Raw genomic sequence first — 24,417 nt, 5'->3', positions numbered from 1 at the left:
CACAAGAACATGTTCCCTCTGTGTGGGGTTTGCATTGTAGCCCTTGCTTGGGGTTTTCAGGAGCACAGATTTCAGTGTAGGGTCCAGTACCTACAGGCACTGGCTGCCAGGGCTCTCTGGGAGATGGGCTTTGCTATAGGGCTTCCTTCCCCTGTTTCATGTTACAGAGGTGATGACATCAAAAGAAAACCTGGATATCTTGAGCTAAGCAGGTAGAGACTGCCTTGTCACTCTGCTTTGTTTTAGTGTGAGGTCTTTGTTAATCTTTTGCTGACCACTCTGATGTTAGACCAGTTTTCTGAGAATTCACAATCGATTCACACTTCATTAGCTTTATCCCTCTTACTTTACTTTTATGAAAGCTTTTAGGACAGTGTTATCTACTAATTGCAGATGGATTCATCATAGATTAATCATTCGCTGGTTGAGATTTGTGTTCTGCATCTTCATCAGAGGATGTTCTGATCCAAGTCTCCCTTCTCTCCTTGTTCAGTGAGCAGAGTTTCAACTGGACAGTACCAGGAAAACTGTCTTAACATCAGTGAGTATAATACAGTCACGTTTGCCCTGTTTCTAGGCCATGTGCAGCCTTCAATAAAGCATAGAGGACTACTTAAACTTTTTTTGATGATAGGTTTGTTTTTCTGAGCTGTACTTTGTGCCTGCCTTAATCCCCACTGTGCTGCTGCAAATTGAGTTGAAAACCATCGGGTTTATAGTTTGCCTGCGTGTATCTGAAACAAAGATGCTTAATATTCTTCACATAGTTGTTGTTCATGTTTCTTCTCAGTCCTTTAAAATTTTCTCTGGCGAGTTATCTTTCAGGCAGTTTTGTTCTTTTATCTATGCTTTTGCTCTTCTTTTATTGCTGAAATGATAGAGTGACTGACTCAATCCATTTGACTCAGAAGATTTTTTTTTTTTGTTTTTTTAAAATGTATTATGTGTTTTTGGGCTTGTGGAGTTTCTCTGATTAATCAGGTTTCTTAAACTGTACTGATTTTGAAGATTTTAATGGCTACAGACAGATTTTTATTGCCTTTTTTTTTTTTCAAGTAAGAGTAATCTCTGTTCCCAAAGTTCCTTCCCTTTCAACTTTTCAAACCTCACTCACTGAGAGAAAGCAGTGCTTGCACATACTGAATGGCAGTGTGGTTTAGTTTAAATGAGGCAATGTCTAAATAGTTGGCATTTAAGAGATTGGGGCTTTTGTGGACTTGCTGCAGTGAAATATGAAGTCTTGGAAAGTGGAAGTGATCTCCCTTTATGATTTTTGTGAGATGGTTGGATTAAAAGAGCTGGAAATGTATGTGGTGTAATTTTGGCTTTACCAACTGTGCACATTAATACTGAATGAAGACAAGGAATGAGATTCTCTGTCTTCCCCTAAGCTGTTTTATGGCAAGAGTCATAAAGACACCGATAATTCTCTGATCCAGAGAGTACTGTTCTGAATTTCTGAGATGAATGACTAGGTCTGTCATGGCAGGCTTCCCCAGCACAAAAATCTGTCAGGTTCTACTGTATTAAATATGTTGTTTCAGAGTTTGCTGCTAGCAAATCCATGGCAGCTTTCTGTGCCCTGGTGCTGACAAGGACAAACAAGTAGGCTGGCTTGGCTTGGGTAAGCAGTGGCATATGGTGTTGAGATCACTTCCCTGAGCAGGTCAGTTTGTGGACAGAAAACAGTTGGGATTAGATGTGAAACAGAAAAGTGCTAATTTAATGCAGTACTGAAAATATTGATTTGAATTTGTAAGGCTTTTTATCTTGGAAGGACACTGCGATAGAGAAGTGCCAGATGTCTGTGGATTGTGTCTGACTGATGACATTAACATATTAAACAGCTTGTGCCCTGTGCCTTTGCAGAGGCTGTGGCTGAGCTGCAGACACGGTGGGTTTCCCTGCCTTTGGGGTGGCAGCCCTTTGAGAGAGAGAGAGAGAGAGAGAGAGATCACTGCCTCTGACCCAGGTGCAGACAGATACTGCTGAGAGGTGCAGGAAGCAGCTCTGTAGAGAGGTGACAAAGGATGCTTTTCACAGTGTGCAAATGTAGTTTGTTGCCCCCCCCCAAAAGCTGCTGACTTGGTGTTTTGACACCAGGGGAGCAATGCTCGTAAAGATGTGGTGGGCAGAGCAAAGGTGTGCTTTTAAGTCCCTTTATTGCATTGCTTTACTTATGTATTTTGTGATTTCTATTTCAGTAGCTGGATATTCTAGTACATGCCCTAATAACAGTTGACATGAATGTCAAAAGAGTATTTGGAATTCTGAGTATTTTGGAATGCTGTCTCAGGAAAAGCTTAGGGAAAAGAGGCAATGACATGCACCTGAAGCTGTAGATAATTATATGCTCCTATTATTTGGTCTTTCAAAGGGGGAAAAACCACTTTCTGTAGGATTATAGAAAACAGTAGTGCAGACTTCCCCTTCATATCCATTTGAGGATATATCCATTGGTGAATTCCCTGAATTCCATGATTCAGGGAGCACGATGGTTTCAGCTGCAGAGTGCCCATGTCAAAGATGTGAAGTGTTAGCAACAGAATGCTGGGTAAGAGAACAGGAACAACTGCTGAACTATCTTGAACTCTACTGTATGGGGCATGTTTTTGTATCATTCTCAGCTGCTGTAGGTGAAAGGATCACTGAAGGCAGAGGATTTGTAGTCCATGTTCCTGAGAAAATACTTCTTGCCATGTTTTCTTCTGCTGTGCTGAACACTTAGTGTACTTGGCTGCTCTGTTGATGTTCTGTTCACATGTGAAATCTGCCAAGCATCTCTTTTTCAGTCATGTTGCAATCACTGCTGCACAGCTTCCTGCTCCAGTATCTGTGAGAATCATACAGGACAAAAAAGAAATCATACAGAACAAAAGGACAAAACAAAGAAAGAAAAAACCAAAGAAAAATCAAGGGTCCCCACCCCCTGGCAGAGGATGGCAGTGGCATTCAGTACATTGTATATCAGCATATAGCAGCTACCTTTTCACGTTCATCTTTATTTTGAGACAATACTGTGGAAATGGGAAGAGTTGCCAACAGTTTCTGAACACAGCTGATAAAAGCTGTTCTGAAAATGTGTTCCAGGACAATTCAGCTGGATTAGTTCATTGAGCAGTTGCTGAGTTCTGTAGACAGAAGCAGGACAGAGCTTTAAAATCTCACTGTAGTGCTCATGAATCTTGTTAGATAAGTAGCAATGGCTGGATCTACTGTATTTACAAAAATCATGCACATAGGCCATAAATTCCCCCCCCCATTTAGTCTTTGTCTATTTAAGCCTTGTTTGGTGGCCCTCAGGACACTGATTTGATATAGCTGAAGTCATCTCCCAGCCTGCTGAGACGTGACAGCTCTGTGGACACAGGAGGGACTTCATTCAGAGCGTTGTGGTTTATAGTGCTGCCCCTCTCATTTGTGAGCCCCAGTGAGCCTGCAATGTGCAAGGGACCAGTGTAACTCCCTCAGCATGAGCAGTGATGAGCTCCTTTTGCATCTTGTTACTAAATAACCTGGAGAACAAGCAAGATTTGACTTGAGTGATGTGTTTTATAGAGCAGGAAATCTGTCTGCTTGTCTCGATGTCTGGTAGGAACCTCCCCCAGCCCCTTCAGACAGACTGCAGAGCCAAGCAGTGAGGTAATTAGTGACAAGCTGCAAAGGAAAAGCTTTACTATGCATGTATATTTATTTCAAGAAAGCAGTATATTTATTTGATGAAAATATAAATATTTTCCATGGTAAGCATTGTAGAGTTTCAGTGTAGTGGGAAAATAGGATAAAATACAGGAGGCATTTTTTACTTTGGGTGGAGAAGTGGAAAATGATTGTCATCTCTAGAGCTTGAAAAGGCTCAGATTTGCAGTCAGCATTGCTGTGTTATTGCTGTCAGGCTGAAAATCCTGGAAGCTATTTAACCAGTGCCATATACCCTTCTGAACTGTCCAGTGAAAAACAGTGGGGGGGAACCTCTAAAACTATAAAGCTCTTTTCAGAGCCACATCTGGACTTAATAAATGCAAGCACCCATTATATAATTTAATGTATCTGCTTAAATTAGGTCTCAAACACAATAGTACAAGGCCTGCCATGCTGTGTTTGGTGCAAAAAGGATTTTCTTAACGTATTTATTTTCCTTGTGTAAGTCCAATTGGGACCTTGTAAAAAAAATCAGCAATGCATGCAGCTGATGCAGCTGGAAATAGGAAACTTGTTCTCTACAATACTGGTGTGAATTTTTAAAGGTGGTAAGCTACCAGACACGGTGGTTGTGTGTAGTTGCTCTATTTATCTTTGAACATGAGTACACAGACAAGGCAATCTGGTCTTTTTTCCTGAGTATGACATGGAATAAGGCCCTGGGTCAGTACCTGCAAGCTATGGCTCTGTGGGCAAGGCAATTGTCACAAAATGAGGAAAAGCTTCAGAGAAGTTCATAACTTGTGAGCCAGAAAATAGGCAGACAAATATCCTACTTCTGGACAGGGGTGGGAGGTTTGGCTATTTCTGTCCAAGTCTGTGAAAAACAGCTAAGAAAAGTAGCTGACTTACAGTAGTTCTCAGGTGTCCACAGGGACATTGGCATCTCCAGTGAAAAACTTTAGGGATCTGAAAACCAAGAAGGCTGAAAACTCAGCTAGTGTTAGGCTGAAGAATAAATAAGCTTCTGGTTGCATTTCATGTGAGAAAAATTCATCAATATTGATTAGTAAAGGTAAGATGCACTTACAAGTTGTAGGTACAATCATGTTATGATCTGGGGAGAAAGAAGGGACAGTGCTGAGAAAGCTCATACAGGGGTGTATTTGTAGACTTTCATTTTGCTTGTGCATGACAGGAGAGCATTGTGAAGTCCTTAGTTTTTTCCTCATATCCTAATATATGTGATTTTCTTTAAAACATGCATATTAAAAACCCAAATATTTTAGTGCTCGCACTCATTCCCCCTCAATCAGATCTGAATTCCACTAGATTAGCTGAAGTATATATGCAGCCTCCTACCCTCCCTGAGTTCCCATTTTCTGTCAGCAAACCTGTGATATACAGGATACTTCAAAAAACTTATATTTCATACACTTTAAACAGAGAAGCAGCATTTTTATTTACTTAAATAGTAAAAAGTGGCTCAGACTTCTAGGGGGAAAATTGCTCGGTAGTACAGAGAAGTAATTGGAAAAAAAAATTAATCCAAGATTATGGAACTTGAAAAAAAATATTGGAAAATGGAAAACTTTTGGTAGCATTTCTTTAGATTTCTTATTTCCAGTAGGTGTACCTGAGATTAGCTCAGCTGGTTAGAGCTTGGTGCTAATTGTGCCCAGGTTGTGGGTTCAAACCCTGTATGGATCATTCACTTAAGAGTTGGACTCAGTGATCCTTGTGGGTCCCTTCCAACTCAGAATATCCTGTGATATGTCTGTCTCAGCCTGGGACAGGTGCTTTTCCTTGGGTTACAAATTAAAAAGCAGCAGACAAACCAAAGAGAGCATTTGTTTTTTTGTTTGTTTCCCTGTGAGCTGAATAACAGTGAGCAGCTGTAGCTGTTGCTTAGTTGTGTTGTCTGCTGCGATTTATCCTCTAATGATGTCCTTGACAGTCTTTAAAAGACAGTTGAGATGCCTTTACTTCTAAGTATTTATTGACAGCAAATGTGGCATGGGCTGATGTTTTCTAGCAGTCAGCTTGCTGCTGGAGCTGAGGAGCATTGTGATGTGCTTGCTGCAGAGGGCCATGTGGAACCCTGCAGGCTCCCCTCTGGGTTTTGCTGCTCTGGGGGTGCCTCCTGCAGAATGCTTTTCTGCTGAAGAACAGGTGAGGCAATGCTGAAGTTCTCGCTTTGTCTGTGAAGAATCACTATCTGTTTATCCTCAATCTGAATTCAAATTTTCCATGAGTATTTTTCCAGTTGGAGGAGAGTGGTTCCTTATGGTGGCTGCCCTGCTCCCATCACCAGATGTTTTGGGGTGAAGAGTGACTGTAGCTGAGTTCCCCAGGTGGAGGATGGGGACAGCAAGGGACCTGGTGCTTCAGGCTCTGTGGTGGCTGAGTCTGCAAGGGTAAAAGAAAAGAGAGATCCACCTCTTGTCTTTATTAAATCACAAGAAGTAATTGGGGAAGGAAATGAGACTGTAACTTGTGTGTCGTCACTTTGAAACAGAAGATGTAGTTTAAGAAATATGAGGAAATACAAACATAGCACTGAATAGAATTTTAAAAGTAGCATTTTTCGATTATTGACCCAAGTAATGCAGAAATTTACCCTGCAAAGACCAGTGCACCAAAATGGACACATCCCCCCATCCACCCCTCTCACTAACTTTGTGAATGTATTCAGTTTCTCTTGGCAGGTTAAAGTTTAGATGTAAGAATTCAAAATATGATGTTGTGTTTCACAAGTCTGCTGCAGGATTCCTCATGGTCTTCAAAAGTAATTGCTACTTTTGCTGTAGGAAGGGACTATGTTTATGTTTACTTGATAGGATCGATAGAACTATTCCAGTGGGCTTTAACTTCTGGTGTCAGAGTATGCTGTGCTGAAGGCTGTGGCAGCACTCTGGTTCTGCAGTATGAAATGCAGGTATTCAGGGCTGCTGTAGCAAGCATTTTTCAGCACTTTTTATTAGAAACACTGGCTTGAAAAGAATATTTATTCAATGATATCTGCTACATGGCTACTACACTTAAGCATTCTTTATGAATATTTTTGAAAGTCTATCCTAGAACTTGACACATAGGGTGCTGGCAAGAGGATTGTGCTTTAAGTCAACAGACTCCTTGAAAAGTCTCTAAATTATTATGAACTCCCTTATAGAAGGAAGAACAGCAGGAGCAATCCAGGAATTGAATGGCTCAAATAGGTATATGCATCTGGGCATGTCTCAGTCCATAACTCATCACTAGTGCTGAGTGTCTGCAAACTGTTGGAAACTCAGAGTAAGGGATCTGTAGTCTCTGTTTTCTGTTTGCTCACATTTGACTGCTCAGTGAATGCTGTGAGGTTGGAAGTTCCTGCCCAATTCTGTACTGAGGTTGATGAGTCTGTATTTGAATCATCCATTTTCAGAGCTTTGGGTTGGTAACGTTTGAAGTGTGTGAGGAGGGAAGTGCTTACTCTGGTACAGCTGCAATCTGAAGGCTGTACCTATGTCACCTTCAAACACACACAATTGTTAGGTTGAAGTATTTATGGAGAAATTACACTCCAAAGAACATTCTTTATCTTGTCAGGGGTTGTCAAGGGAGAGCATTTTGTTGTTGCTATTGTAGGTTAAATTAAGGTGTGTGTCTCCTTTTGCCCCCCACTGTTTTTCTTTCTATTACCCACCCCCCTATAGCTCCCTTTAGTGTTTTATTCTTTGTAGTCGTACTCAGAGAATTTAGCAGCACTGTGGGAAGAAAACCTTGAAGCTCAGAGCCTGCTCTGCAGTAGAAAGGGCTGTGGTTGCACAGGGAGCTGCCTGTGGAGAAGAAATCTGTGCTCGAGGGGCCCCACTTGCTCCACAACATACAGGACACATGGCAGAAGTGGGGAAAATGGAAGGGCAAATGCTTGGGGAAGCAGGGATGTGGTGAAAGAAGTAGGTTCAGACTGGCTGGTTAAGGGGTAGAGGCTGCAAAGACACTGAGGGCTGTCACGTCTTCATAAGTTCAGTATGGACAGATTTTATATTAAAAAAATTCTCATCAGGGTCTGTAGGGCAAGGGGTTTGATTTAAAATAAAAATTACTGGAGTGTTTTCTTAAATTAAGTTACACATTCTAAATAAAGTAAAAGCCTGTGAAAATTTAAAAGTAAAAATTTAGTAGCTCCATTTATATTTTATATAAATACAAAAATCTGAAACTTAGAAGCTTATGTTCACAGGCTTAGAAAGCCTTTTAAAATATTTTTATGGTTATTTTTCTTAATAGTACTTGATAGTTTGACCAGTGTGAGGCTTTTTTTGTTTGTGTGATTACTCAGCATTCAAATACAGCACATTAGTGACAGTGGTGTTATGCATTATGGATGAAGGCCCTCACTGTTATTAGGGATCTTACCTTCGAGACTGTCAAAGCCTTTATTTAGCTATCCAAAAGAAGAAAACGAGAAGAGTGGATTGTGTGTCACACGGGCGCATTTGAACTTCACTGATGTCCAAGTGTGCATTTTTAATCTGAAGCAGAGCTCTAAAACTGTCCCTGGGGATGTCCTGCTCAGGTGGGAGCGTGGGGCACCAGGGATCAGACCCAGGGAGGCAGGGGTTGGACCTGGGATGCAGTGCTGTGCTCAGGCTGCTTCTCTTCTCAGCTGGCACCGTGTCCCTTTGGTCTTGCTCTGTGTGCTCTTAAGCCCACGTGTGCCTTATCTACTTTGTCCAGATTGTTTTTCTTGCTGCACACATCTTTACCTTTTTCCTGTCATCTCAGTCGTTTTGAGGCATTCCTGTCTCTTTCTGGTTGTTCTTCCCTCCACTTCTCCTTTTCTAGCTTACATTATTTTCAGGGAGAAAATAATTAGAAGGGCAGGTGGGAGTTGGGGGTGTTTAACCTGGAGAAAAGGAGGCTCAGAGGGACCTTATCGTTCTCTACAACTTCCTGAAAGGAGGCTGTACCATGTGGGGGTTGGTCTCTTCTCCCAGGTATCAAGTGATAGAACAAGAGGAAATTGCCTTAAGTTGTGCCAGGGGAGGTTTAGTTTGGGTATGAGGAAAACTGTGTGGATGTGGCACTTGGGGACGTGGTAGCGAGTCTATGAATCTCTGAAGTCCATATTCATCACCAGACTCTCAGAAGCCTGAGTGTTCTGCTCTGTGCTAGGCAGCCTTGTTAGTGCCCTGGTAGGAGCAGAAAGGGGGTGGGAGGAAGGTGGAAGTGGATAAATAACTTTTTGTGCTCCCTGACATGCGCATTTGCTTTTCTTGACCCATCAGCATAAGGTTACCTACAGTGGGGTTGCTGTGCTTTTTTTCATTTCAGCTGTGTGGCTGAATTTGTTTGACTGTTTGAAATAGTATGTTTGCATGGGGCTGAAAGAACCTTCTGTTTTATAATAGATGAAAACTTCAGGTCTCTGTTTAGTCAGAAAATCGAGACTAACATGGCTGCTGCTTCTCAGGCTGGTTGGAGCTACAAGGGAAAACAGCAATGGCAACCGGTTTTATTGCTCATCTTTCTGGTTTTAGGTAAATGTTAGTGATTTTTTTTTTTTCATGGATAAGGGTTTTTTTTGTTGGATAAGTCTTGTTTTCTTTTTTAATTTTTTTTCAAAAGGGGTGCTACCTTTTGCTTGTCAAGCTGAAAGTAGGACTGCAGGAGGGAGAGAAATTGATAATGAAGTGATTTGGCGTTTAATTTGGTGTTTCTTCTACATGAAGTGCACTTTGCTTTGTGTTTGGTTTTCTGCTGTAATGAATTCTGTCAGATTCATGTTAATTTTGTAGCCCTAATGTGCTTCAGACTGGCTCCCTGCTTTGGCTTCTGAGCACAATAGCTGATATGGTAAGCTTGACATTCTTCCAGAGGGGATTAGTTGCTATGTAGGAATTGTAACGGTGGTTCCACTGAAAGCACTTCTGAATGACTGCCTCTCTTGCTTAGAAACTACTCATCTAATATTTGTCTTTTTGGTATATTTTGTGGCATTCAGGACTTGGGTGGGGGGTAGGGAAGGGGAGTATGGAAGTCAGGCAGATTAACTTTTGGCTCTTTAAATAGGTTGTCCTTAATGTACACTGGGAATAAAGCTGTATGTCATAATGTTTGAGATACCATTGGGTTTGTTCATGAAGACTTTTCTTAGTCAAACTGGTTACCTAATTTTAAAATTTGGTCCTAGGGTTCTGTGGTATGAATTAAAATAAAAATTGCTGGACGTTTTGGGTTTAATTAAATTTAGTATCAGAGTTTGGATTTTATTTCTTCTGAATTTTGTTGACTTAATAATCTCCATTTGGAGCTGCAAGAATTCTTGAAGGAATTATTCTGTGGCAATATTTAGCTGTAATAGTATGTGACCAGTGTCCTTCTGTCTCTCCTAGGACAGAAGTTGCTGCAAAGTTCAATCAGATCTTCCTTTTGTCTGATACCAGCCCACATGTTTAGTTTTACTTCATGTTTCAAGCAATTTTAGCTCGATGGGACACTGGGCAGAGTTTCTCTGAGGTTTCTTTAATTTTATTGTTTCTGTAACCTTTTACTTTTTGTTCCTAGAAATAAATTTTTCAAAATTAATGTTTCAAAGCAGATTTAGGTAGCTTCTTCAGTTTTAAAAATAAGTTGGTGAATATTGGGAAATAAAAAATAGTCTTTCCCCTTCTGTTGCCAAACTACCTCTGTAATAATATGTACATATTCTTTATAGTTTCAGTGTTGGCAGAGCTTCCAGTTAGATGATGAAATATGTTTCAGATATATTTTATTAACTGCTCTGGCTGTGGGAAACGCACATCAAAATCATCTGTTCCATTTCTGGTTTACATTGCTGTATTCCTGTCATAGTAAAACATGAGCTTTGAAAGGCACAGCAGTGGAAAATTCCTGTTCAAAAACTCAATCATAGATTTAAGTATTACTATGTACACGTTGGCAGACTTCTGTTTGGGGCCAAGTGCACGTTACTGTGAACTAATAGAGCAAGTAATATAAAATAGTGCTAAGCTATAAAAAGTGATGTGAAAACTCTGTAACAGAATTCTGATATTGTAATGATTTACATCTGGAAGAGCAGAACTGAGTTTGGAAAAAAAAACGAATTTCAACTTCATATGGGGGGATTTTTAAAATTAATTTTAATTTATTTTTTCCCTTTCCCCCTCTCAGCTGTGTCAGCCCAGTACTGTTTGTAGGTTTGCTCATTACATGTGGACCAGAAAACCCACTTGGGAGACAGAGATGGATTTGACAGTGCAGAGGAGGATTTTCAGTAATGAAATACTCAGATACAGGAGAAAGTCAACTCTTCAAAGAGCTTTAGATAACTGCTCTATGTGCTATAAGGAGTACAAAACTGAGGGAACAAATTGAGCCTTCTGTGCATAGGGAGCTGGAGAGGATAAGGTGTGCAAAGGAGGACTTGAGAGCCAGAAAGGGAGATTAATGAAGACAGCAAGGGAGTATAAAGACCAAGTACTTGAAATGAGGAGAGAGTGAGACAGGAGAAAACATCCTAAATACGTGAGGCAATAACAATGTCCAGGGAATGGCAGAAGATGAGAAAACAACTTAGAAACAACTGAGAGTTTAGCTGTTGATATGGAAAATACCTCTGTGTTTGGAGCAGGCAGAAATACAAAGAGGGGCTGTGTCACTTGGGGGCCTCATCCCAAAGCACTGAAAGTGCGGGATCGTTCTGGGTTCTGAGGAGCTTTAACAAGGGCAAGGAGGACCAGCCTTGCTGAGTGGGCTCTTCAGGGTCACTGTGCTGAGCAAAGAGAAGGCAGATCTCCAACTGGAATTCATCTCTCCTTGGCCCTGTGGCATCATTCTCCCTCATTGTGCCCCCACCCCTCCATTCTGAAATACTTGCTATTTTCATGTATATACATTCAGTGGAAATTTCCAGTAGACTGCCTAGACTGGTACCCAGTTCATATGATTTTGTCATTTTCTGTTTAATGTATTTAAAAAAAGACACAGGCATTTGTGCAGGCAGTTTGGTTGATTTTGTTATTATTGTTTTCACCCAATATTTGTTATTTCAAGTGTGCCAAAAGTAGATGCTGTTTGTCATGGCAGTGTTTATTTGCACTTAATTTAAGTAGCTGAAATTTTTTGACCACCTTGGCAATTATTTTTGTCAAACCTGTGAACAATTTGAATAATTTAAATTGAATCATAGTGTAGTTTGTGTTGGAAGGGACCTTTGAAAGAGCATCTAGTCCAGTTCACCTTTGAACCCTGGGTTTAAAGTTAGAAGTTCTTTTAGCCTGGTCCCTGTCTGAGGTACCTGAACATGGACAGAGTGGTAATAGTTTAGTGAGGAAATGCTGTGTTCCTCCTTCCCGGGTATAAGGCAAGCTTGTTCACTGTGCAGTAAGGACAATAGTTGGAGTTATTACATGAACTATTGTTATTCCTAATCTGAGTCCATTTCCAGTCCACAAAATATTCTTAAATTGCACCCATTGCTGCTGTGCTGACTCGAGTCTCCTTTAAGGGTGTTCTGTGAGTGGCTTTTTTAACTTCAAACATGTAATCTGGCAATCCTGTAGCTGTTATTTTTTTAATATTTTAAAGGCAGTAGGTGTTTCTCTTTAAGATTTAGGGCTTTTCCTTATCCTTAAATTTGTCTGGCAGTGTTAAGGTATTTATTCAACCAGTTGGATTAGAAATGAGATTTACTGTCTGCAAACAGACTGTTTGGCCCCAGGAATCATAGGCACTTGATTTTAATAAGGTAATGTATGCATCTGTTGGCTTCTGCAGTTAATTGTCTCAGTGCAAAATGTGATCTGTTCACGTTTTTTCACAGCTAAAACTACCTTAGGTAAAAGATTAGGATCCTTATTTTGCCTTTTCCCCCCCAACCAAATTTTAGCCCCAGAGTTTGTAGTTTTTACCATTGGGGTGTGGTTTCCCTGTCTTCTGAAACCCTCATGTGTCTAAACTGGATTGAGTTATATCACCTTTCCAGTACTTCAGCCTGTGTGTGTGTGTGACATTAAGTGAGCAGTAGCAATGTTGTGGGTGGCTCTAGAGAAAATGGCTACAGAAAGCTGAGAGTTGTTGCTTGGAACCTTTTCTGGCTTGGAAACTTGACCAACATAATGTAACTGCTGTAGTTTGCCATTTATACTCTTTAGACAACTACTGCCTTCCATTTGCAGAGTCCAGCAACTGTTGTAACACATTCTTGGGTTTGGGATTTATACCCCAAACCCAGGTTTGCTGCAAGGCCCTTCAAGCCAGAGTTACCAGCCTCTGACAGGTATTGCCAAGGCTCTGTGATACAGCTGGTTTCTCGGTCAGCGGTTTGCAATGTCTCTCAACAACGTGAGTCTAAGCATGGAAGGAGCTAAAAAATGAACCTGGTAGATAAATGCTGGCATGGCAGCTGAGCTCCTCAGTTTAAGTGGCCAAAGTCAAAATTATAGTTTAATATTCTCACCAAGCACAGTTGTGTGCATGAACTGAAACAGCTTAATCAAAAGTTTGAAGTCGCTGCACTTTGTGGGTATTGGCCTTGTCAACAGCACTAGTAAAGCTATGGAAAATGCTTGGATTCTGGTTTTGGCAGGCAAAGGCTAACCAAATAAAAACATCTGAAGTGTAGTGTATTGTAGTGTAAGAATGAAGAGTCTGTGTTGTATTACTAGCTACGTGCTCCTAAAATCTGCATGCTTTTCACTTTGGTTTGCTGTTGTTGTTTTCTTGTTCTGCACAACTCTTTATTGTGAAACAAATTCACCTCTAAAATTGGAGTTGGGAGTCAAGATGGAACTGAGGAACTGACCCAGAAGAATTAGTAAAGTTTTGCTTTGAAATTTGTTCTTTTCTTTCTTTCTTTTTTCTCCCCCCCACCATAGAAGACTAATGGGGTAAAAATACAGACACTTTTCCTCCTCATTTTCACCTTTAAAACTTCTGATTAAAATACCAAAAAATACTAATAGAAAAAAAAAAATGTGGGCATTTGTTATTACAAGTGTAGTCTTGTAAGCCTCATAAATTAACTAATGCTTTCACATCAAGGATGTAAAGGATGTTGTCATTACAACTCTGGCCTTAAATTCAGATATGCTTCTACTTGCTTCTCTGTGTCGGAAGACCTAGTGGTGGTATTTCTGTTAGTTCCCCCACTGTGTATAAACATTTACTTCATTTTTCTGTTTCATGTTTTTTGGGTAGTCTGAGTTATGTTTCAAGAAATATAATTTGTGTGTTGTTTTTTTTTTTTTTTTTTTTTAGGTAAGCCAGACTGTTTAAGGCTGGCAAAGTAGCAAAGTAAGCGCAGGGATTAGTGAGGAAAATGATGGATATTCCAGATCCTTCAATCTTGAAGGAGCACTACTTTGTATTCCCAGTGGTTTGTACTACCATCATCATAACTGTGCTGTGTCTTGTGCTGATGTCCTTCAATGTCAGTTTTTAAGGGAAAATGATGAGAAACAGCTGGGCCTGTTGTGGCTCTTTTTCTTCAATTCATGTTCTTAGAGCTTCATCAGAGACTGACAGAAAAAGCAGCTTCAAGAAGAATGTAAAAGACAGCATTGTTCTATATCCAGGTCTATTCTGAAGTCTTAGCCAAGCATTGACTTTGCCAAGGAGCTCTTCTGGGTGTGTAAATCAGCAAAAAAATCACAACAAAGTTGTATACTATTGAGAGACATCCTCTCATAGAAACCAGAGTCTTTGTGCATAATTACTTAAAAATAATTTTTAAAGAGTTATAGTCTTCTATGTCCTTAAACCCTCCTAAAGATGTATGGTGTATGTTTTGTATCTTTCAGTGCATTTAATACCAGTAAACCCAGTCAGGGAAGATGGGCTGAATCCTAAGAGCCGAAAGAGAATAATGCCTGATTTGCTGACAGAGCCTCCTGCCATAGATCCTGTTTATGAAGCTCATGTTTACTGCAATATTCCCACCATTGCTGAACGCAGCATGGAAGGTAAGTTTTGGGAGTGCAAACCACAGCTTAGTTGCTTGTGTCTGTGTGCTGTCACTGGAACTGATAACTTTGTACATGGTCAGTTCTTTGGTACTTGGAGAAGGTACAGCAAACATGAACCGGTTGCTGAATTTCCTTAAGTCATTCAAAATATGCTGTTCTTCTTTTCTTCCCTTTGTATCCTCTCTGTTGTCTTGATTTTTGGAAGTGGTTCTGTCTCCAGCCAATGGTCTAAAATTCAAAGCGTTGGGATTTGTAATTGTAATTGAATTGTAATATTTAGTACAAGTGAGGTGTGTTGCAAACAGCTGACTTGGAATTTTGAAAAAAAAAAAAACCCCAACCCTGCAGAAGTAATTAATTTTGGATTCCAAACCATTAGACATGGTCAGCTAGAAGGCATATTTGCATTCTTTACCCTACAGCGGCTGCAGCGGCAAGGGAGTCTGAATGAATTCCCTCATTAGCATATCCCACTAATGCATATAAAATAAATTACAAACTAGTATATCAAAAAGCTCCAGATTAGACATGCTGCAAAATCCATCATTATGATGGGGTCTGGAAGAGAGGCATTATGAAAGTGGAATAACCTTATTGTGTTGGCAGAGTTCGGTGCTTGAATAATGTCTTGTGTGGTTGTTGGACTTTAGAGGTCCTATGGAGATGTTCTAAGAAACTCAGTCTTGCATAATTTATCCTGCAATTTAAAGTGAAATCTTTCTTGGGATGGTAAGTTATAATTTCTTAGGGGTGTTTTCTTTCATTGCAATAACAAAGCTATCAAGCTAATTATACCTGCTTTTTTATTAAAGAAAGTGTGGGCAGGTAACATGTTTTGTCTCTTTTTTTTCTTCCTCTTTCCTCACTTTAGGTCATGCACCTCATTATTTTAAGCTGGTGTCAGTTCAAGTGTTGATTCGACATGGTGATAGGTATCCACTCTATGCCATTCCCAAGACAAAGAGACCTGACATTGACTGTATGTTGGTGCCCAGCAGGTAAAATTCTTGGGTTATGTCATTCCTAAGTGCTTGTTTTGCTTGAGAATTATTTTGTTCTTCTTCAGGAAACAATTTGTGCAACCTGAAGTACGTTGTGACTTCAGATATTTGTGTATTGTTATGGTTTAAAAAAAACAACCCCTGTATCAGTGGTGTACAATGCTTCCCTTGAAACAAGAACTATTACCTGTTACCAGTTCAGATCAGAATAAGTTCTTTGTATTTCTTTAAAAAGAAAAAGCTATTTAATTGAATATTTAGGTTGCCATTCCTCTTAGATAAGCTTTTACACATTTTCAAAATGTAAGTTTTTTAGATAGTCTCTTCCATTTCAGCTCAGCATGCTTCCTTTCATCTGAATACAAAAAGGTCTCAGTCAGTTCATCACTACCATAAGTAAACTGATATTTGTAGTTTATATTATTATTTTTTTCTTTTACTTTTCAGAAATATAGGCTATCAGAGTTCCCTTAAATTAATGATTTGTGCCAAAATTCAGGAAAAAATGGGAGTTGTGCATTTAACTTAAAAATGCAAATTAACAGAAAATGCATTTTGCTACTTGAAAACTACCCTTTTCCTGTAGTTAGCACTCACTGTTAAGTACTGTCTCACTAAGTTGTGCCTGACTGAGGTTAAAACACTGGTTTCCTTCCTGTATCAGTACAGAGTGCTTCTGCCTGACGTCATGTCTTTGTAGGTTGCTGATGTCTGTTTTCACACCTGAACCACTTTGAGTTGTAGATATGATCTGAATTGCTTTTCTTCCCAATGGAAGAACCTTTCTTTTTGTTTAGAGTTTACTTGCTGATAAAGATGAAGTGTAAAGCAGTAGAAATAAACAGTGATGATGTAAATCCCCAGCCTTTGCCCTAGATTGCTTGATTACATGTATTTTTTTCTCCTTTTAAAAAGGATCTATGGTATTATTTTTTTTTCCAATAGAGAAATTACCAGCGAACCTACTGAATACTTACAATTAAAAGAAAAATATCAAGAAAAACTGTCAGATATGTTAGCAAAACCTTTAGGCAAATATACAGCTTTATGCTGCTGCCACCTCAGTGGTGTCAGGTGTGGGGATTTCCAAGTGACTGGGGGCTGGGTCTGCTTTGTGTTCCTGCATACATTACTCAGGAAAAGAGGCACAATAGATAAACACAGCACTGTAGATACACCATAAATACCTTTTCCCAGAATAGCATGGAATCTCCTCTGTCTTTAATTCTACACCAGAAAAGCAAGAGCATTATTTCTTCATTCAGAATTGACTTTTCTCTGTCACCCTGAAAAGGTTAATGCCATGCTGAAAGTGCATTTCACCTCAGTGCCTGGAAAGATCATGGAGCAGATCCTGATGGAAGCATTTTAAGGCACATGCAATATAAGGGGATGATCCAAGACAACCAGCATGGCTTTACTAAGGGCAAATTGTGCCTGACCAATCTGGTGGCCTTCTATGATGGAGTGACTGCAACAGTCAACAAGGGAAGACTGACCAGTGTCATCTACCTGCACTTCTGTAGGGCTTTCAGTACAGTCCTACATGACATCCTTACCTCCAAATTGGAGAGACATGGATTTGAAGGATGGACTGCTCAGTGGATAAGGAACTGGGTGAATGGAGGCAGACAGAGTTGTGGTCAATGGTGACCAAACTCCTGTTATCTCTGCCATAGAGCTGAGTGGGCAATTAATTTCTCTAATAAGATGGAAAATGAATCGTTTGCTAATAGCTATGATAACATTATTAATGACTTGCCTTTAGGGCTGAGACTATTTTCAGCATGCAGTACTAAGTAAAGAAATATGATCCAGATTTCCATTGAGTTCTTAGTGGCTCTGATCTTCTGATCTTGCTTAATATCTGTCATGTTAGAAGGTATGTGAGAAAGCTTTATTGAAAAGATGTTAACTGCAAGTGACAATGTTGGATTAGTAGCTGTATTTCTCAATATTAAAGTGCCACATGAGACCTCAGTTTTGTATTTGTCAGAGAAGCTTTTATAGCGATTTCCACTCCAGCTTCAGTCAAGGAATACAATATGAAGGCCCTGGAGTCACAAAAACTATTCATAAAAGGCAAGGAAGCAGTGTGGCACAGAATGACCAAGTGGAGCAGTTAAGAGAACGCAGTGTCAGGCTCCAAGGAGCCCAGTGGGGGACATACCCTTGGCTCGTACCATTTATGAAGCATTAGAGCATCAGTGTACAGATGATACATCTGTACACATCCCTTAACATTCACAACCACTGCAAGACCTTGTTTCCCCAAGAAGAGAACTTATGTAAAACAGAATATCCTGTTTTAGGGCAGCAGAAAGATTAAAGGAGTTGTCTCTGCACTGTTCTGTCCAGAAGTGTTAAAGCTGACCTTCCTGAATAGGGCTGGAATTGATACTGCTTTGGCCAGTGTTTTGAATGGAACATTTATTACTTTAGCATCAGGAAGTGATTTGCTGTGTTTGGCTGTTGGGCTTGTATTCCTTTGTGATGTAAACGTGGTGTTTGATTGTAAACATATTTGTAAGGGGAGTATGACAAGGTCTGTAATCGCTGCCTTTGAACTGAAGGCTTCTTAGTGCTGTACAGTTGAGATGTCTGATTGAAAGTCTGACTTGTTTAAGCTTTCTGGACTTACAGCATCAGATAAGCATGCTGCTCGTATGCAGGCTGTTCATTATTTGACTTGGCATTCATCTGATGGAATTCATTAATTAAGCAGATTATGCTACAACCCCATGGACTTCTAATGGATATGCAAAATAGCCTTGAGGTCACTCTTTGGTTTTGCGAATGATGGATTGTGACATTTAAGTGTGGAATGAATATAAGCAAATGGATTAAATGTTTTGGAGATTTCTTCACTCTAAAACTTCAATTAACATTATTACTTTCATTGTTCCGGATGCAAATTTCTAAAGGGAACTGAATAATATACACTTTTTTCCTTGAGAAAATCAACTGAATGATGTTATGAAAATCTTTTCATTGTAGTGTTTACTCATGAGGGAAATAAATTATTCTCCCACTTTTTGTTCCTTATGTAGATCACATTTACAGTGTCAAAAGTAAAAAAAATATGCAGTGTTTCTTCAGTGAATCTGTATGTGAGAGAGAGAAGAAACGCTTTTTGGAAGATGCTAAAATGATTTCAGAAGACTGCTATAATTTGATAGTAAACTGGATTAATTAGCATATGTTTTAAGGCGTTTTGAGAGGTGTTGATGTTAATCACGAGAAGCTTAGTAACAAATACTGAAATTTTATGTTCAATAGGCACATGTTTTGAAACTGCCACAAAAATGGGATGGAAAAGTGTGGGAGAGGAAGGTATCATACTGTGAGCTAAAGGAGGTGTGGATTTGACCTGGAGTGAGGTCAAAGTACAATCCAGACCAGAATTAGGTGAAGAAAGGTCTCCTCTCGACTCTAAAGACTCAGGAGAGCAGTGAAGTAGGTGGAATTATAAAATCACAAGATGATTTGGGTGGAAAAGGACCTTACAGATCATCCAGTCCCAGGCCCCTGCCAGGGGAGCACTGTAGAGTTTGTTATAAAAATGTAAAAGCTGTGAGACCTTTATGAATAAATAATCCCCAACAGTACTACTACTGCCTTAGGATCTCTTTTATAGACTACACTGATCTATTGTTGGGTTTAGTGGCTCTTTCCATTCATTTGCCTTCTAAAAAGGAAACAGTGCAGTCCTTTGATCTGACACTTTTTTTTTTGTCTACTTGAACTTCACAGAAAAGACACGTTATTTTTGCTTGAAGTTATAAAATAATTTTTTGCATTTTAAGTAAAGAGAAAAGGGGCTGGCTTGGTACAGTTTGCAGACACAATCACATGCTGTACACTTACAGAAAGGTCATGTCTGTCTGCCATACATTTTTTGTGTCTGAACACAGCAAATTTTTATTGAGGGATGTCAGCTCAGTTCCTGGCAGAAATGCACATAGAGTTCAAATAGTTGGGCAGTGTGATTTCTTTCCATGTACACTGGTTGCAGTGTAGCAATAAAGGGGTGATATTTCAGTATTAAAGCTTTTTAAGACCTTTACAAATAAGATATTTAAGTGTTGAATAAGGATTTCAATGTTGGTCCATTTTAATGCTAGTGCATGAAAACTACAGTGTTACATGTGGCATCTATTATCCCAGTGTTTAGTTTGTAAATAAGGAAAAGATAAACTGAATTAATTACTATGAGGGAAAAGAAGCATCCTCAGTTTTGTTACAGGTAAAATTCATTCTATTTTACAAAAATAAAATCATTAAAAGGCAAATTATCAGACTTGAAATATGGGAAACAAATGTTCAGAATGAGGAATTGTGGCTATTGCTAGTGGATTTAAGTGAAAAGCTTATGCTCTGACAAAATTTGAAATATTTATTGTACTAATACTATTTCCAAATGTGGTAGCTTGCCATTGTAATGCTGGGTAAATTACAGAAGGATATCCCTTTAGCCCATTTTTATTTTCTGATTACTTTTATGGAAATAAAATTTTAAAGATAATTCAGTCTTTTCAGCTGTACAACTGAGCAATTTCCTTTGCTTCCTGCTCCAGCAGCCCCAGCCGGGTTGCCTGGATACTCCGTCTCCTGCAGCATCTGTAAATTGGCCAATTCAACAGGAGGATTCATATTCTAAATAAAAGAGAAATCTTGGGGTGGGAGGGGGAATGGTTTGTCAGCTGGCAGCCTGAATGCTGTTGTAAATTCTGCTGCTGAGAAAAATATGTGTTCATTTGCCCAGTTGTACAGGGTTAATTGAGGAGAATTTCTGGTATTTTCAGAATTTGGTTCCATACATGAGGATTACATTCAGGATAAAAGTATTCTGTAGCCTGAGATGTCTGTCTCCTTCAGGCAGAATGGCTCTTATTTCTATTGTTTGGGTTTGTTTTTTTTTTTTTTTCTTCCCTGGAATATATTTAACAAGTAGTAAGCTTTGAATTTGTCATATTTCATAATTTGATTCTGCAAGCATGTCCTTATCTTGTCTCTACTTTAAATATAGTGTAATTCAAAGCTAAGTAACTTACATCTAGGTATCTATATGAAAATTTGACTTGCCTGCCATTTTTTTTGAGAAATCTTTTTGCAAAGCACTGACAAATACTTTTCTTTCTTCTTTCCTTTCTTCCTTCCCACAAGTGGTTGCTGGCAGTTTTGTCAGCACAGGTTTGATTCCATTAGAATTCTTTCAGGTTTTTATAAACAAAGCAGCAAAAGAAGTTGAATGGATAATGCAGTTCCTCAAAGTTTTCTTTCACATGTATTTGCAGAACTTGCTAATTAAATAAATGAAGTTTAAGGAAAATTGTGGTTGGCAGTTTATTCATGTGTAGACTTCTGTAAAGTACAAGATTTAGAAAATTGGTAGTTCAGCCTCCTACCTTTGTGATAAGCTTAAAGAGCAATTTGCTAATGGGTTTAATTTAATTTTCTCAACTTCTCCCATTTTTAGATTGCAGTGCTGGGCTGTGACAATAGTGTAATGTACAAAATGTTCAGTCTGAAATTCTCGTTTGGAGCTTGAGTGAGCTTCTAATGTACAGTTGTACAACAGGAAGCCTTGACTACTTGAGAAAGGAACGAAGCCTGACTTATGTATCTCTGCTTTGCAAATATTAATCTTCATTTGCTTTGTTAAAATTGTAATATGCAGAAGAAGCTGTGGAGTTACAATGTCATAAGTTGGCTGAGTTTCCTTTCAATTGGAAGGAAAAATGGAGTTCTTAATCTGACTTTTTATCTCATTACGCCTTTTGTCTCATTTTACATTGTTTTGTTACTGGCACTTGTACCATGATTTATTGTAACATTTTCCTTCCAGGAGGTTTGTTTTTTTTCCTGAAGGTAAATTAAATACTGGAAAATTCAAGTTTTACAAAATTATATGAGCAACCTTCCTATTGACAGGCACTGACTCTTATGAGATCTCCTGTGTATTCCTGCTGTGAGCTCAGCTCTGCAAGAGGTCTTCTCGTGTCTGAGAGTTTCTCAGTTGGCTCTTCTACGTAAGCAGGGATGTCTTTGTCCCAGTAAACTTTGATTCCAGACACTCATTCCTACTTTAGTGGTGTTATTGCTCCCTCTGGTGGGTCCTGCAACTCTGCTTCTTTGTTTTTTAGACCTGAGGTTTTTATATCAAAATAGTTTCATTCTAGCAAATGGAAATAGGAGGAATAAACACAAACCTCAGACTTCTGTAAAATATCTCAGGCAAAATTTATCTTATATATATAATTTTAGCTTTTTTTTAAGCAACATTTAAAAATATTAACCCTATTCAGGCTGCAAATCCTATTAAAATGACAACCACCTGGGGCAGATTGAGTTGCCAAACAGTTTCTGTTTTAGTTCTGCACAAAAGCAGAGAAGTGACTGTGTGACATTTGGTAACTGTTGACATTTGGTAACCGCTGACATTTAACAAAGAAATCCCTGCTTATGTAATGCATTTCTGCTGTAGAAATGTGAGCATAGATTTATTTTTTAAAGGTTCACACCGCTTTGGGTTACACTGTCTGTGGTCTTTTTTGTATCTGTAGTTTTCTGCACAGCAGTACCACAGTGAGCTGAGTCCAGAGTGTCTTTGAAATTTGCAGATGAGTTTAGGAGATCTGAGAAATCTTTCATGGACTTGAGTTCTGTTTCAGTGAGTTAAGTTAGGCATTTTGGTGTATATTTTTCTTCCAGCTGTATTCATTACTTGCATGGTGGGGGTATCTTATCTGTTCAAGTGTCCAACAGTGTTGGCCTCTTCCTTCCTGGGTTATAGTACAATACCCAAAACAATGACTTTCAATTTTAATGGGGTCTCTGGATACTACTTTCCAGGTACCACTTAATGGAGACTACATGTGCTTAAGGTCTGAAGTAATTAGAAAGAAAGGCTGCGATTGTAATCAGCATTGTACATTACAGAGTTCAAAAATTCCTTCAAGATCATCTACTTAAAATACTGGTTGTTTGAACCCCTTTAGATTGGTAGTACCCTTGGCTGTGCTGTAAGTGCAATGGTACTTTAGAAACTGGAGAGAGGTTTGGTTTTTTTACAAGGATTTTATATATATTTAAATTCACAACAGTATTAGTGACTGCATTTAAAAAAAACAACAAACAAACAAAACAAAACAAAAAATCTTTCCAAATTGCTTACTGAAAGGTATCATAATCTTAACATGAGAAGACATCTGTTTCACTATATCTCTTTGGTAGATAGTGAGTAGTTAGATTTCTTTTCCATACTTGCAAAAGTCCTGAGTAACTGCAGATGTTGTCTCAGTGGGAAATAACCTCACACCATGAAATTTCGGAGCTGACATACTTGGAATACTTGACTCTCTGGAGCTGTTTTCCCATATGCTTTTGGGAGTTTTCACATTTTGGTTTTTACCTCTCTAGGAAACCGTCTCATCCTCAGCTTGAAGCTTTCATTAAACATATGTCCAAAGGGTCTGCAGCCCAAATGGATGGTTCCCTGAGCAGCCTCCCTCGCTACCCCAGTCATTCTCTGTGTGAGATGGGAGAGCTTACACAGACAGGTGAGTTTCCATCGCAGCTCTGTCCTCTGCTCTCTTAAACACAGTCTGCTTGAAAGAGATCTTCTATTTTCTTTATGTTGACATAAGTGCTTTTTTATGGAAGCTTATCATGTTGGTCATAGCATAGGTTATGCTGGGATATGAATAAAGTATTAGTCTCTCTACTGTAAAAGTGGCAACAGTTGTAGAAACCATGGTTTATCCTATAGCTTGACAATTCCGTTACAGACTGGTCAAGCTTGGCATCTCTTAACTTGGTTTGTAGCAGGTCAGAGCACCTTTCCATCATGTTGCTTTACACCACAAAATTGCTTTGTTACCCTTGTGACAAACAGCACTGCTCAGTACCTCCTGAGGAAGAATCTGGTGCTCTGTTACTGACTGGTTTGTGATTCAGAGGAGCCCTGGAACTGAAGAACAACCACTTAGGGCCTGCTTTTACCTGTGTTGTAGCTGCTGTGTCCCTTACAAGGGGTTCTGATGGAACAGACAAACTGGATGCTTGTATTACAGAAATACTTTATACATCTGGTGCCTGTCAAATCCTTATGTGTTCCCATGGGAAAAAAAAACTTGGTCAGTGTCAAGTGTTGCAAAGTGATGTCAGGAGAAATTGAGGCAGGATACCATGGAGCACTCCCTGACACTTCCCAGCACAGCTTGTTGTATGTGGAATTGCACACAACACAGGGATTGTAACTGGTATTTGGGCACTCCTTTTGTCTCTAGCAATGTATGTTATGGGGCATAGATGTTTCCTGCCTGTTGCTTTGCTGCTGTGAGAGGCTAATGCAAGAAACACAGATTCTGGAGCAAAGGTCTTGGTGTGTCAGGAGGATGCACACCTCTTCCTTCCCAGCTGACAGAGCTTTAGTGTAAGAATTATCAAACAATTTAAATTGTTTAAAATTTAGGCAATTTTTTTGTTTAAAAAGACAAAAAGCCTCCTGAAGGAGGCTGGAGAAGAAAGTTTGATGGGATTGGCACACCTCACCACTGTTTTGTGAGTTTACACACTAATTTACATTCTATGTGTTCATTTTGTGATTGCTGGTGGTTTTACTGGCTGCCATAAATTTTCAGGGAGCAAAGCATTCTCTGCCTGTCTGGGTCTATCTTCAAAATCATCTTCAAAACTACTTTTATAGTCATGTTAGATCCATTCAGTCTCTGTCTTGCTCCAAGGAACAAATATCAAACCACTAAGGTTTTAAACAAATCTTGTGGAACCAGGTTTTTCTGCCTATATTTCAGTGT

At 39.3% G+C, this 24,417-nt stretch overlaps 1 protein-coding gene across 4 annotated transcripts in view; it reads left to right on the top strand.

Annotated features, from left to right (window-relative positions):
• The window catches only part of PXYLP1 (2-phosphoxylose phosphatase 1), an 84,997-nt gene that overhangs the window by 58,025 nt on the left and 2,555 nt on the right, over positions 1 to 24,417 (top strand). For all 4 annotated transcript variants that reach the window (XM_032698343.1, XM_032698340.1, XM_032698341.1 and 1 more), the window contains exons 3-5: positions 14,433 to 14,594; positions 15,469 to 15,595; positions 23,021 to 23,160. In XM_032698343.1, coding sequence (XP_032554234.1) covers positions 14,433 to 14,594; positions 15,469 to 15,595; positions 23,021 to 23,160 — 429 coding nt within the window. The remainder of the gene's footprint in view (positions 1 to 14,432; positions 14,595 to 15,468; positions 15,596 to 23,020; positions 23,161 to 24,417) is intronic.

The sequence above is a fragment of the Chiroxiphia lanceolata genome, chromosome 10 (assembly GCF_009829145.1).
Source record: "Chiroxiphia lanceolata isolate bChiLan1 chromosome 10, bChiLan1.pri, whole genome shotgun sequence".
NCBI lineage: Eukaryota > Metazoa > Chordata > Aves > Passeriformes > Pipridae > Chiroxiphia > Chiroxiphia lanceolata.
Note: the sequence above shows the minus strand (reverse complement) of the source record. Positions and strands in the feature narration are given on the sequence as shown.